The sequence below is a fragment of the Cnephaeus nilssonii genome, assembly GCF_951640355.1.
Source record: "Cnephaeus nilssonii genome assembly, chromosome: 20".
NCBI classification, from domain to species: Eukaryota; Metazoa; Chordata; class Mammalia; order Chiroptera; family Vespertilionidae; genus Cnephaeus; species Cnephaeus nilssonii.
This window is the reverse complement of record NC_137091.1, coordinates 51,016,596-51,031,790: the sequence shown is the minus strand read 5'-3', so window position 1 is coordinate 51,031,790 and position 15,195 is coordinate 51,016,596. Positions and strand designations below refer to the sequence as shown.

Below are 15,195 nucleotides of genomic sequence, written 5' to 3'. Positions count from 1 at the left end.
TAAAATAAATAATTTTAAAAACTGAGTAAAGCCCTGACGGGTTTGGCTCAGTGGATAGAGCATCGGCCTGCGGACTCAAGCGTCCCAGATTCAATTCTGGTCAAGGGCATGTACCTTGGTTGTGGGCACATCCCCAGTAGGGGGTGTGCAGGAGGCAGCTAATCGATGTTTCTCTCTCATCGATGTTTCTAACTCTCTCTCCCTCTCCCTTCCTCTCTGTAAAAAAATCAATAAAAAATATTTTTTTTAAAACTGAGTAAAACAATTTTTCTTCTAGGATTCAAACCTGTGGCTCCATATGGCAAAGGAGTCACTTGAGTCACTGAGGAATGAGGGAAATTCAAGCATAAGTCTTAGATTCTGCACAGTCCTCCTTCATTTAAAATAATAAATTTATTTAGACAATTTGAAAAAGATTCTCAGCAGATATTTTTTTTAAATATATGTATTTTATTGATTTTTTACACAGAGGGAGAAGGCCAGAGTTAGAAACATCAATGAGAGAGGAACATCGATCAGCTGCCTCCTGCACACCCCCTACTGGGGTTGTGCCCGCAACCAAGGTACATCCCCTTGACCGGAATTGAATCTGGGACCCTTCAGTCCCCAGGCTGACACTCTATCCACTGAGCCAAAACAGTTAGGTCTCTCAGCAGACATTTCAACAAAACAGATAAATACTGTGCAAATAAATGAAAAAATGGTCACCATAAAAAATTCTTAGGTAGATGGAATTAAAATGAAAGCGAATTAACATTATATGCATTTCCGGGATAACCATTTCAAAAGGTTAACCACTGTATGTCCTTGCAGGGTAGCAGAAAAATTCAAATTTTTATTTACTGTTGGTTAAGGGGAAGGCAGAAGGAATGATCATATTGGCTCACAGTTGCACATATCTTAAATATAAAACATTCACCTATACAACAGTTCGATAAGTAAAACATATGTCAATATAGAGAACAGAATGCATATATTCCCAGAAGATTTATTTATAATATCCCAAAACCTAAAAATAGCAAAAGACAAATACAGATCAACAAAGAGATTATTTGAGTCATTTCAAAGAGAGCTTATGGGACTAAAACCAGGAGCTCTTAATGCTGTGACCTAAAATTGAATGTCTCCATAGGATGTAATTGACACTCTCAATAGTGTCTATTTTGTCCTGAAGAGATATATGATTTAAAAAAAAAAAATTATTCACCGTACAAGTACTACTCAGAAAAATGTAAATTATTTTTTCACATAAGCATATGAGTTGAACCTCATAATGACTGTGTACATGAAGGAAACCACTATTTGTTACAGAGTACACACCAAGTATTGCCAATAAAAGTATGAACAATATGAACTATTCTATTGTAAAAAAGGAAAATCCATGACTGTATGGAGGGCTGAGAAAGGCAGAGAGATTATAACAGGGTATTAGGAAAATAAAGGATGTGGCAAAAAGCAGGTTTAGAGTTGCTGGTATGGAAGATAATACAATAAATAATGATAATAATACAGGAATAAACTCTGCCCGGGACAGTGATCTGAGCTGCTTGGGTATCAAACCATTCACTGAAAGGTCTCTGGTTTGAATTCAGGTCAGTGCACATCCCCAAATGGAACCCCAATATGGGCATACAGGAAGCAGCAGATCTATGTTTATCTCTCTTACCCTCTCTTCATCTCTCTCCCCACAAAAGGAATAAAATTATTTTCTAAAATATTTTTTAAAAGAATAATCTCTGTGTTTTCTGAACTTACAAGTGTAAGCCTATAGTAGCCCCACCCTGTGCATGAGTTACAGGTGGTTTATGTCACATGTGACAGTTTTATCTCTAGGTCAGGGCTCACCAAATAGCACACACGAGAAAGGTGCACTCTGTTGCACGTCAGTTCTGATTTTCAGGGAGGACCAACCTTGCTTCAGTGGCAGCAAATATTGAGAAGCAGTGAAGACTATTGGAGTTGGAATCAATAGGAATGCTGATTGGTTACAAAAGACACATCCTGGAACTGATAACAGCATTATCCTCCCTCTAGCTTTGAGATCTTGCCTGTTCAGCTAAAACCTTGAGCAGAACACCCTAGAGGGGCTAGGGGAATTAAAAAAACAACACAAAAACAGTACATTATTTTGTCTGCCAGTGACTCCAGCTACAGGAAATAGTGATGGAGGTCCACAGAAAGTTCTCACAGATCATACAAAACACAGGCCCTGGGATAATGTGGACTTATGTCCAGAAGAGGCACTTTTTATCCAGTTTAACTGCAGTGTCTACTATGACTATGAAAACAGTATTTAGGTCCCAAACTAATTCCACCTCAGAGTCTTACAACAAATGACACCAGCCTATGAAATTTCATACATCATGACACATGGCCTCTTTGGAGCACGTGGAGAGTAGTTCCCCTAAACATTGCTGACACTTATGTAATACATACTGCGAACAGAGAATGTAATTCATATTGTTCACAGGAGCACAATAAAGGCCGCCTGTTCAGGGCGACCATTGACCTCTACAATAAAAGAGGCACCAGACAGCACATTAGATCCACAAAGTCATTCACACTTTCTCTCAAGGCCTTGGTCGGCAATACAAAATCAGCCAATATTGAACAGAGTGATTTTCTGCCATCCAGCTGTGCCTTCCAAAGCACAGTAAGTTTGAGATCACACCATACTGTTCACCTGTCCATGCTGACAGAACACACTTCCCTTTCAATCATCCCACAGAGAGAATAGAACCAACAAAATGAAAGTACAAAAGAAAAATCTCCTTTACATAAACATCATAAACCAGAGCAGAGGACAGCAAGGGGTTTGCAGGCTGATGAATTGGAACCTGAAACACTTCATCACAGCATGTGAGACCCACAATGTCCCTGAAAGAGGTATCACTTCTTGGTGGAGGAAGTGGGCTCTGAACAAAACCTGGGTCAGGTCATTCTCTGGTCAGAAATAAAGGAATGAAGATTCACCCAGGAGCTTGGAATATTCATAATCTTCTCAAGCACAACCCCAGAACATGCAGGGGTTCTGACGGATGCACATTCAGGTGAGCCAGGTGGTAGGGGTGAAAGAGCTTCCACACAAATACTTGCAGTGACATCAATGAGGTTGTAGTCCTGAGAAGGTTAGCAAGTGCAATCCAGTTTCTGAAAGTGTCACTTATACCTGAAACTTAGGAGGCATCTAGCAGAGTGTATGTTCTGATAAAGGGGTTTGCATTCAGGTAAATGGGGGTAAAGCTTCTCCTTTGGTGCTGTTCTTCTGAGTGAGAAAGTAACACATTCCCTGCACGTTTAAAGCTCTTCTCTAATGTAAACTCTCTGATGCTCTGTGAGAGTGGAGATTTGCACAAATGACTTCCGACAATCACTAGCGTCTTACAGTCTTTCAGCAGTGTGAACTCTGAGGTGTTGAGTGAGGTTAGACCTCTGACTGAAGCACTTCCCACAGTCACTACACTCATAAGGTTTCTCACCACTGTGAACTCTGAGGTGTTGAATGAGGCCAGACCTTTGACTGAAACCCTTCCCACAATCACTACACGCATAAGGTTTTTCACCAGTGTGAACTCGGAGGTGTAGAACAAGGCTAGTACTTTGACTGAAGCACTTCCCACATTCACTACACTCATAAGGTTTTTCACCAGTGTGAACTCTGAGGTGTTGAATGAAGCTAGTGCTATGACTGAAGCACTTCCCACAATCACTACATCGATGCGGCTTTTCTCCAGTGTGAACTCTCTTGTGCATAACGAGGTGTGTAGTTTCCTTAAAAGATTTACCACATTCACTACACTTATATGGTTTTTCTCCAGTGTGAACTTTGTTGTGTTTAGTGAGGGAAGACCTACGATGGAAGGACTTCCCACATTCACTGCACTCATAAGGTTTTCCTTCAGTGTGAATTTTGCGGTGTCTACTGAAGTTAGAGTACTGCCTGAAGGACAGCCCACAATCACTGCATTGATATGGCTTTTCTCCAGTGTGAACTCTCTGGTGGGTATAGAGGGTAGAACTGCGGTTAAATGATTTTCCACATTCACTGCATTTGTAAGGCTTTTCTCCAGTGTGAACTCTCTTGTGGATAAAGAGGTAATAATTGCACGTAAATGATTTTCCACATTCATTGCATTTGTAAGGCTTTTCTTTAGTGTGAACTCTGTGGTGTTTAGTGAGGTAACATTTTTTAATGAATGCCCTCCCACATTCACTACACTCATACGATTTTATTCCAGAGCAGACGGCCTGATGTTGAACAAGGTTCTGGTTGTGGCTGGCAGCTTTTTCACATTCATCCCATTGGTGATGCCTTTTTGTATTGAGAAATTCCTCTGAAATCTCACTACGACTGTGTGGCTTCTCAGTGTTGAGAGGGGCCTGGTGCTGGAGAAGCTCTGACATGGCTCGGAAGTGTCCTCCAACCTCCCTACTGGTCGAACACAGCTCTGATGAGTAGAAGATGAACCTGGTCACAAACGAGGCTCTGTCCACAGCTTCTTTCCAGGGCTTCTCTCCATTGGCTTCCCTCTGTTGCTGGTGAGGGTTTGCACTGAAACAGAAGTCTCTCACACATGCGTCACTGAAGAAGGCTTTCTGCTCAAAGTCTGCTGCTTGTGACTCACTCAGGTGCAGAATATCTTTGAACACAGAGAAACACCTCCGGCAGAGATGGGTCCTCTGGGTTGCTGGAGCTGTCTTAGAAACACTGACCTGTGACTGTCCTTGTACAGGTACACTCTGCTCAGAACAGGCCTCCGCATCATCCGTTTTATGCCCACAACCTGAAAACAGAAAAATGGTGATGAAATGAATGTCGACTGTGGTGACAGGGAGAAGTCTTACTACTAAAGTGTGTCCCACATAACGCGTTGGTTCCATGCAACTCTCTGAGGGTAACATCTGTAGGAAGGATTGATAAGATGCTGCTCTGAAGATCTGAGCCACTAAAGGTCACCATATAGGGAAAATCTCCAAAAAAATATAAAACAAACATGGCAAGCACCCCATGGAAAAGAAGCTGGATCATCTGCTCATGCGTCTGCTAACAGTGTTCAATAGGGCTTGTCTGCGGGTGCCATGGGCCAGCTGTGCAGAAGGTTGGTTACATCTTATTCCACGTAAAATTCAAGAAATGAGAAGCTTGTGTCGAGGTCTAATGAAGCACATCTGTGCACCTCATAACACATGCAGGTCAATATTTGAGAATACTGCAGAGAGAGCAGTTCAGAGGAACAGATGATGGAAAAGGGCAAGAAGGTGAAGGTAGCCAGAACCCAGGAAGGCACAGACTAAAAGATAAGTCAGGGAAGTGTCAAGCTTGGGAAGGAAATGGTAGAAATGAGCTGCTGCCAGTGGCACCTCAACCTAAACTTGTTGGACATGACCACTTTCCTGTATGATCTAAACACCACCCTTATGTCATAGTTCCTGCAAATTGGAACTCAGGAGGGCCAGGCAACACTTTAGATCATGTTGTATGTTCAACCTGTGAAAATAACAGGGCTCTCCTTGTACCTTCTACAGTACAAGCACATAGAACACCAATATTCTGAGTTTTATTGAAAGACAACAGAGCTAAGTAAGCAGCACTGGCTCAGAGGAAGACAGCATGCAGTAGTATTCAGGAACAGAATATTACAAACAATGGAAGGAGGTCTTACAAGAACCGCCCATGGATCATGCAAGTAAAGACCATAACCTGGCACAGGCAGTCACAAAGCGCCTTTAGCTGGAGGAATGGTGCAGAAGTGGAAGCCATGGATGTGGACACAGATACCCTCCCAGACTGAGAAAGTGCAAGCTGGGCTCATTAAACTGTTTGCAACAATCCTGACCTCCAGACACTCCCTGCCCTATCTGAGGCTATGGGTGTGAGGGATATTCATGGAGTCCTTTGCTCTGGGCTCCCCACACACTCAGCTCTCTCGGCCACAGCACATTTGACAGGATAATGGGATAAAATGGAAGAGCCCATGGTCTGGCTGTGGGAGAGAAAAAGCTGTTTTTTAATAAAGGAAGAGAGGGAATCACCTCAGGACACTGGGACAATGTGAAGCTCTTACCTGCAGATGAGACCAGTGCAAACACTTCCAGCATCACCTCGCAGTACAGAAGTCTCTGAGCCTCATCAAGGAGCCCCCACTCCTCCTGAGAGAAGGCAATGGCCACGTCCTCAAAGTCCATATCCTGTCACAATGGGCACAGTTCAGTCCATGATCACCTTCTCTCCTAGGCTTTTACTTTGGTCACAAACCCCAATACCCACATCCATCATGTCCCTCTACACCCCCTATCACAGAAGATGTTGGAGACGGGGTGTAAGCTGACACGGTCCTTGCACCCGAAGGGACTAGCAAGACTCGGTCCCCTACCCACACAGTTTTCCCAGGCTTGTTTGGATGGCAACTATCAGTAGAATGAGAGCAACCTTTCATGGCTTACCAAGAAGTCTGTAACTATTTACTGAGATTTGCTGTACCCAAGAATTTGCCCTTCTGCTCTACCTCTCCCTTAGAGATTAAGAGGAAGAAAGAGTACATTCCTCTTGACAGACCTCCTATTCAAGTGTTTGTGTATAAAACGCAGTACGCAGTTAATAAACTCGCTGCAGTCAGTCAATGGCTCGCAACCCTCCCGATCCCGCTTTCCTGTCTTTCTTTTCTCAATTCCCACCTCCCTACCTCAGCTTGGTTCAACCTTCAGGCTGGCCCTGGCAAGAAGATAGCAGACCTTGCATCCATCAGAGTCACTCTCTCCTTATATGACTACTGATACTGTGTCTTCCCACAGCAATACAACAAATGCCCAGATTGATTATACCTGACCTCAGGGCCTCACATTAAGGTTCAACGCTATAGAAGTCACCAACATAGGGGACAGATAAATGTTGGCCATAAAGAGAGATGTGAGCGATTTGACACTGGTCTTGTGGGGCACTATTCTTGTTGTCCAACACATTCTCCCTCTAAGACCCCAAAAGCATGGCATCACTCGTCACACTTTCCATTCCAATCCCAGGGTGCTGAGGTCAACACTTTGTGCTAATGTTCCACATAATTCTTTGTATCCCACTTCTCTCATACAGCTTCATTCCCAGAGTCACAACTTCAAAGACAACGCACGTATGCCAGGAATCGGAGGGGATGTTTTGTAATAACCCTCTTTCAACATTCTAACTCACGTCTTCTGTAATGTATTTCTCTCTTACCCTTCTCCCCTCCCCAAGCCTGTACAGATTTTCAAACCCAAGGGACACTGATGTATGCTATTCCATTCCTATTGATCACTGCATCCGCCCAACAACAACAGGCAGGTGTGTACCTATATGACACCTAAATGCTGGACCTGGCATGTAGCGCCACAACACCCGTCTTTTCAGGAGTTACCCTAAAATTCCCCATTTTGTATCATCCAGTTATCACCAGAAATGGACTCAACCTCAGTCTCTCTATGTCAATATCGGGGACCTATGGCCATGAATTCACACTCCCTCTCCAAGAGCACATCACTCCTTCTCCCACACCTCCCTCACACCTGCACTCCCGCAGCCCCAGCTCCCATGGACATCTCCTGGGTCTTAGTCATTACTCAGCATGTGTGTTCCAGAGAATGCATGGCAAGTTCACATAGTATCACATACTAACCTGACGCTGACTGCCCACACCCAAGACACAGCCTTCAGTTCTGCTATGAAGGCCTCCCTCCCAACTTGTTTTTCCTTCCACCTCACCTACTGAGAACCGCATCAGCTCAGTTACCCAGAGCCCACCTCTCCTGCTGCTGCACTTGATGTTCCTTCTCCACTCACAGCCCTCAGTCCTCAAGTCCCACTGCCTATGGCCCTCTACCCCATGCCCAGTGAGTCTCCCAGATGCCCACTCAGGCCCATAAGCAAGTCAACCAAACTGGATGCAACACACCAGGCCACACAAAGGGTCACATGTAATCCTGGTGACTGTTTATGAAATAAATATGCACCAGCCACAGTCTCTCCTTTTTAATTACTCTTCTACCTCCAATAAAATAAAATGAAAAGGTGATCTACAACTCCTCCAAGCTCCACAGTCTTTACTATTCTTTTAAGTAGTCTTCATCATGAACTCCTCAGAGTTCCAGATGGTCATGAACTGGTCTCTGAAATATCTCTTACTCTAATAGGAAAAATAAAAGATTTTATATTCCTCATGGACTTTACTTTTCCGACTAAGAATTTCTCCATGTCAGCTGATGGTGCTTTCATACCTGCAGGTGCTAAATCCAAACCTTCACATCATCTCTGATTCCTACCTCTCTCCCCAATCCTCAAAATTAGAAAATCCAGGTGGCCACACCTAAAATCCTGATCCCTAATGCAACTGCTTCTTCCGCATCCACAACCACCACTGTGCTCCCGTCACCATCACACTCACCAAGGCCATCACAGCAGCTTCCATTGTAGTCTTCCTACCCCCGTCCTCACCCATACTGTGCATCATGCTGCAGTCACGGGAGTAATGAGACCTGGGACACATCACCTGCTCTGCTGCTCCGATTACCCCAATGACCCCTCCACCAGCAGAACAGAAAGCCAAGTTGTCACAAAGCTGCTCTGGACTTGACTCCTGTCCCACTGTTTCCAGCTCCTATTTTTAAACAATGGACACCTGCTGGGCCCTCTAGCAGCTTAGTCTTTACTTCAAGCCTTTGCACATTCTGGAAGCCATGCATGGAAGGGCCTGTCACCCACAATTCCACTGGATGCCACAATCAGGTGCCACTCATATGACCCTTGACCTGGGCTTAGGATTCTGGGCTGCTGTCTCTTCACGGTCCCCAGATCGAAAGTCGCCGCCGAAAAGAATGGCTGGACAGTCCCAGGACCCCCCTACCTCAGAGGCCACGATAGTGTGAGGCCCTGACATCAGCCCCACAGACCAGCCTCCTGAGCGGCTCTGCACCTGCAGGGACCTGTGGGAACTGAAGGTCTGTGGAGGGCCTGGCACCCACCGCCAGGACCCAGGGCTCAGGCCCGAGGTCACGTGACCAGGAGAGGCCTGCACCCCTCAGGGCGGTCCTCAGGGCGCCCTCCTGCTGGGTGGCTGTGGTCACAGGGCCCCCCCCCCTCCCTGCTGTCCTCTCCCCTGTGGTCGGCTCCTCCTCTGGGCAGTTGTGGGGAAGTTAGAGCCGCATCTCAGGCCGCGTCCCTCTGTGTTCACAGCCCCCAGCCCGTCCCCTGAGGAGGAAGTGACCCTCCTCCCGGAGCCGCCGCTCCTCCTCTCTGTCGCCTTTAGACACACACAGGCCTGGCTCCCCCTCCCGGCTCAGTTCCCACGGCCTCCCCAGCGGCACCGCAGCCCGTCGCCCTCCCCTCCCCCTGCGCCCCCCACGGGCACTCACTGCTCTGGGCGCTGCGGCCTGGGCTGCGGGGCTGAGCGGCGCCAGCCCCGAGGCGGGAGGGCCGATGGGGTGACGCTGAGGGAACTCTGTCCGCGGAGAGGAGGCGGGGGCACGGGGACCCCAATTCTGCCGGTTGGGGGTCAGCCCGCCTCAAACACCCCTGCCCAGCGGGACGCGGCCTCCCACGGCTCCTCCTTCCGCCACCAGCGCGCTGACGCCTTGGGTCTGTGAACCCACAGAACAGGCCAAATGGCCGCCAGGAGGAGGACGCAGGAAGTCCCGCCCTAACCGGATGTGCAGGCACCAAAATGCGCTTTACACCTCTCACTCTGGCGCAGTGCTTTCTGGGTAATGTAGTTTTTTCAAAGGCCCAGAGGAGGACTCATCCCAGCCAATGACCTTGGTGAGTGTTGGTGTTGAGGCCCCACAAGTGGTGCTGGAGGAGGAGATGGGCCTGGAGGTCTGCTTTCCTGTTCCACACTGACAGACCCACCAAAGAATATATATAAGGGGGAAATGGGAGACATCTGTTATACTATCAACAATAAAAAATACATATTTTTAAAACAATTTTTAAACACTTTAGCCCAGCTGTTGTTGCTCAGTGGTTGAGTATCCACCCTTGAACCAGGAGGTCATGGTTCTATTCACAGTCAGGGCACATACCTGGGTTGCTGGCTCCATCCCCAGGGAGAGGGGAGGTACAGGAAGCAGCCTATCAGTGATTCTCTATCATCAGTGATGTTTCTGTCTCTTCCTCTCCCTTCCTCCCTAAAATTAAGTAAAAATAGTTTTTGAATGCACGATTTAAATCAATTGTACTTAAATCAATCTTTATTTTATTTTTTTAAAGAACTTTTGAAAAAATATATTTTATTGATTTATCACAGAGAGGAAGGGATTGGGATAGAGAGCTAGAACTATTGATCAGCTGCCTCCTGCACACCCACTACTGGGGATGTGCCCGCAACCAATGTACATACCCTTGACCATAATCGAACCCGGGACCTTTCAGTCCACAGGCCGACGCTCTATCCACTGAGCCAAACCGGTTTCAGCTTAAATCAATCTTTAAAAAAGTTTTAAAACCTGAGGCTTCCCAATAATTTTACTGTGTTATTATGAAAGTTCTGGAGCACATTTGTTGCAACTGTATCAGTATCCTATATAATAAAAGGCTAATATGCAAATCGACCCAACGGTGGGATGACGGGTACTGAGCACCAGGGGGCAGATGCTCAATGCAGGGGCTGCCGCTCAGCCAGAAGCCGGGCTCACAGCTGGTGAGTGCAGCGGCCGTGGCGGGAGCCTCTCCCCGCCTCCCGGAGGGAGTGGGCCTAAGCCAGCAGTCGGACATCCCCCAAGGGTTCCCAGACTGCAAGAGGGTGCAGGCCGGGCTGAGGGACCCCCCCTCCCCGAGTGCACGAATTTTGTGCACCGGGCCTCTAGTGTTGGAAATAAAATACAATCCTGTGCTATTGAAATATCTTATCATGTGCATATTCACTGGTATCTCTTTGGCAGTTTAAAACTGACCATGATGAGAGTTTTTATGCCAGGAGAATTGACAAATACTACAAACCTAGACTTCATATAATAAATTAATAAATGCTTAGACTTAAATAAGAGTGGCTCTGAATGTTAGCAATGCAGCTTCAAAGTATAAGTATATGGTATAAGTTGTACATAACATTCATCATATAAAAAATTAAAATAAATAATTTAAAACACTGAGTAAAACCATTTTTCTTCTAGGATTCAAAACCTATGCTCCATATGGCAAAGGAGTCACTTGAGTCACTGAGGAATGAGGGAAATTCAAGCATAAGTCTTAGATGCTGTACAGTCCTACTTCAGTTAAAATAATAAATTTATTTAGACAATTTGAATATGATTTTCAGCAGAAATTTTAACAAAACAGATAAATACAGTGCAAATAAATGTATAAAAAAATGGTCACCATAAAAAAATTCTTACATAGATGAAATTAAAACGAAAGCAAGTTAACATTATATGCATTTCCGGGGTTACTCTTTGAAAAGGTTAACCATTCTATGTCCTTGCAGGGTAGCAGAAAAATTAGAATTTTTATATTCTGTGGGTTAGGGGGAAGACAAAGGGAATGACCATATTGGCTCACAGTTTCACATATCTTAAATATAAAACATTCACCTACACAACAGTTTGATAAGTAACACATATGTCTATATAGAGAACTGAATGCAAATATTCCCAGAAGTGTTATGTATAATACCCCAAACTTGGAAATAACAAAAAAACCTAGAAAGGCCCTAACCGGTGTGGCTCAGTGGATAGACCATCGGCCTGCGGACTGAAGGGTCCCAGGTTCGATTCTGGTCAAGAACATGTACCTTGGTTGCGGGCACATCCCCAGTAGGAGGTGTGCAGGAGGCAGCTGATCGATGTTTCTCTCTCATCGATGTTTCTAATTCTCTATCCCTCTCCCTTCCTCTCTGTAAAAAATCAATAAAGTATATTTTTAAAAAATAGACAGATCAGCCTAAACCGGTTTGGCTCAGTGGATAGAGCGTCAGCCTGCGGACTGGGAGGTCCCGGGTTTGATTCTGGTCAAGGGCATGTACCTTGGTTGTGGGCACATCCCCAGTGGGGAGTGTGCAGGAGGCAGCTGATCGATGTTTCTCTCTCATCGATGTTTCTAACTCTCTATCCCTCTCTCTTCCTCTCTGTAAAAACTCAATAAAATATATTTTTTTAAAAAATAGACAGATCAACAGATAAAGTGATTATTCACCGAACACAGTATTACTAAGAAATAAGTAAGTTATATTTTTACATGAGCATTTGTGTTGAACCTCAAAATGGCTGTGTACATGAAGTAAACCAGTATTTGTTAGAGTATACACCAAGTATTGCCTATAAAAGTATGACCAATATGAACTATTCTATTGTAAAAAAGGAAAATCCATGACTGCATGGAGGGCCGAGAAAGGTAGAAAGAGTGATTACAACAGGGTATTAGGAAAATATAGAATGTGGCAAAAGAAGGTATAGAGTTGTTGGTATGGAAAATAACACAATAATTAATAATAATACAGGAATATACTCTGACCCAGCCAGTGTCTTCAGTTGGTTGGGTGTCATCCCATTCCTGGACAGGTCTCTGGTTTGATTCCAGGTCAGTGAACATCCCCAAATGGATTTCCAGTCATGGCGTGCCGGAGGCAGCAGACCTATGTTTACCTCTCTCTTCCAGCCTCTTACTCTCTCTTTTCCCAAAAAAGAATAAAATTATGGTATATTTTTAAAAGAATAATCTCTGTGTTTTGCAAACATACAACTGTAAGCCTATTGTTGCCCCACCCTGTGTGTGAGTTACAGGTGGTTGATGTCACCTGTGACAGTTTCACAGCTTTATCTCTAGGTCAGGGCTCACCAAATAGCACACATGAGAAAGGTGCACTCTGTTGCATTTCAGTTCTCATTTCCTGGGAGGACCATTCTTGTCTCAGTGGCAGCAAATGTTGTCAAGTAGGGAAGTCTATTGCCATTGGAATCAACAGGAATGCTGACTGGTTACAAAAGACACATCCTGGGACTGATTACAGGGTTATCTGTCCTCTAGCTTTGAGGTCTTGCCTTCTGATAAACAACCTTGAGGTGAACACCCTAGAGGGGTCAGGGGTCAGGGGAATCCACAGAACCATTAGATTATTGTCTTGCCAGCGACTTTACCTCCAGGAAATAGTGATGGAGGTCCTCAGAAAGTTCTCAAAGATCATACAAAACACAGGCCCTGGGATAATGTGGACTTATGTCCAGAAGAGGCACTTTTTATCCAGTTTAACTGCAGTGTCTATGTTCCAAACTCATTCCACCTCAGAGTCTTACAACAAATGACACCAGCCTATGAAATCTGATACATCATGACACATGGCCTCTTTGGAGCGTGTGGAGAGTAGTTCCCCTAAACATTGCTGACACTTATGGAATAGATACTGTGAACAGAAAAAATAATTCATATTGTTCACAGGAGCACAATAAAGGCCGCGGGTTCAGGGCAACCATTGACCTCTACAATAAAAGAGGCACCAGACAGGGAATTAGAACCACAAAGTCATGCACACTTTATCTTAAGGCCTTGGTCAGCAATACAAAATCAGCCAATATTGAACAAAGAGATTTCCATCAATCTGTGCCTTCCAAAGCACAGATAGTTTGGGACCCCACCATATCTGTTTACCTGTCCATGCTGACAGAACACAAATTTCTTTTCAATCATCCCAGGGAGAGAATAGAACCAACAAAATTAAAGGTACACAAGAAAAAACACCTTTACATAAAGATCATAAACCAGAGCAAAGGACAGCAAGAGGTTAGCAGGCTGATGAATTGGAACCTGAAACACTTCATCACAGCCTAAGGTGAGACCCACAATGTCCCTGAATGAGGTAGCACTTCTTGGTGAAGGAAGTGGGCTCTGGACAAAATCTGGGCCAGGTCAATTCTCTGGTCAGAAATAAAGGAATGAAGATTCACCCAGGAGCTCGGAATATTCATAACCTTCTCAAGCACAACCCCAGAGCATGCAGGGGTTGTGACGGATGCACACTCTTCAGGTGAGCCAGGTGGTAGGGGTGAAAGAGCTTCCACACAAATACTTGCAGTGACATCAATGAGGTTGTAGGCCTGAGAAGGTTAGCAAGTGCGATGCCATTTCTGAAAGTGTCACTTATACCTGAAACTTAGGAGGCATCTAGCAGAGTGTATCCTATATAATAAAAGCCTAATATGTTAAGTGTCTGGTTGTCCAGTTGACCGTTCAACCAATCAAAGTGTAATATGCTAATAATATGCTAAGGCCACTTAACCGCTCGCTATGATGTACAGTGACGACCTGGGGGCAGACAGTACATCGGTTGGCCAGTCACTATGACTTGCACTGACCACTAGGGGGCAGACACTCAGACCAGTAGGTTTGCTTGCTGCAGGGACTGGGCAAGATGGGGCTGGACATGCACTGGAGCCGTCCCATAGGCCCTCCCCAGCCAGCCAATCTTCCACGTGGACTGGGAGAGATGGCCCCGATTGGCCCTGATTGCCAGCCAGGTGGAGGGATCCCACCCGTGCACAAATTCATGCACCGGGCCTCTAGTGTTCTGATAAAAGGGGTTTGCATTCAGGTAAACGGTGGCAAAAACTTCTCCTTTGGTGTTGTTATTCGGAGTGAGAAAGTAAAACATTCCCTGCACATTTAAAGCTTTCCTCCAGTGTGTTCTCTGAATTAACCTGAAATTCACCATACTGTATTGTCAGCAGGTAATGGACTTAACCTCCATCCATTCTTATGTCAATGTCAGGGCCCTGCCTGCATGAATGCATATGCCCTCTCCAAGGCACATCACTCCTTCTCCACACCTCTCTCTCACCTGCACTCCCACACCTACTGTCCCCATAGTCATCTCCTTGACTTTCTGCTCATTACTCAGCATGTGTGGTGTAGTGACTGCTTGGCAAATCCAAACAGGATTCAGTTCTACACCAACTCTGAGTGTCCACTCTCATTGAAGCAGCCTTGGGTCCTGCTATGGAGGCCTCCCTCCCTGATTGAGTTTTCCTTCAACCTCACCTACTGAGAACCACATCAGGTCTCATATATTTATTTATTTTATTTATTTTTTTATTGAGGTATTATATGTGTACATATCTTACCATTACCCCCCCCACCCCACACCCATACATGCCCTCACCCCCCAGAGTTTTGCGTCCATTGAGGTCTCATATATTTAGATGCCATCTCGACTGGTACTGAACCTGATGTCCCTTCACCAGTCATAG

General features: G+C 45.2%; 1 protein-coding gene across 1 annotated transcript; it reads right to left on the bottom strand.

The window, feature by feature from the left end:
* Positions 1-511: 511 nt before the first annotated feature.
* On the bottom strand, positions 512-9,574 carry LOC307092768 (uncharacterized protein). The gene is made up of 3 exons (XM_079760249.1): positions 9,379-9,574; positions 6,066-6,189; positions 512-4,784 (listed from the first exon to the last, which is right to left on the bottom strand). The coding sequence occupies exons 2-3, from the start codon at positions 6,184-6,186 to the stop codon at positions 3,382-3,384; spliced, it is 1,524 nt and encodes a 507-aa protein (XP_079616375.1). The 5' UTR covers positions 6,187-6,189; positions 9,379-9,574; the 3' UTR covers positions 512-3,381.
* Between the last annotated feature and the right edge of the window lie 5,621 nt (positions 9,575-15,195).

What these genes read in the sequence shown, in the direction of transcription:
- LOC307092768 (XM_079760249.1), bottom strand. Translation starts at nt 6,186, where the DNA reads ATGGACTTTGAGGACGTGGCCATTGCCTTCTCTCAGGAGGAGTGGGGG. An exon ending in TGCACTGGTCTCATCTGCAG is followed by an intron (nt 4,785 to 6,065) that starts GTAAGAGCTTCA and finishes TTCTGTTTTCAG; the next exon opens with GTTGTGGGCATAAAACGGAT.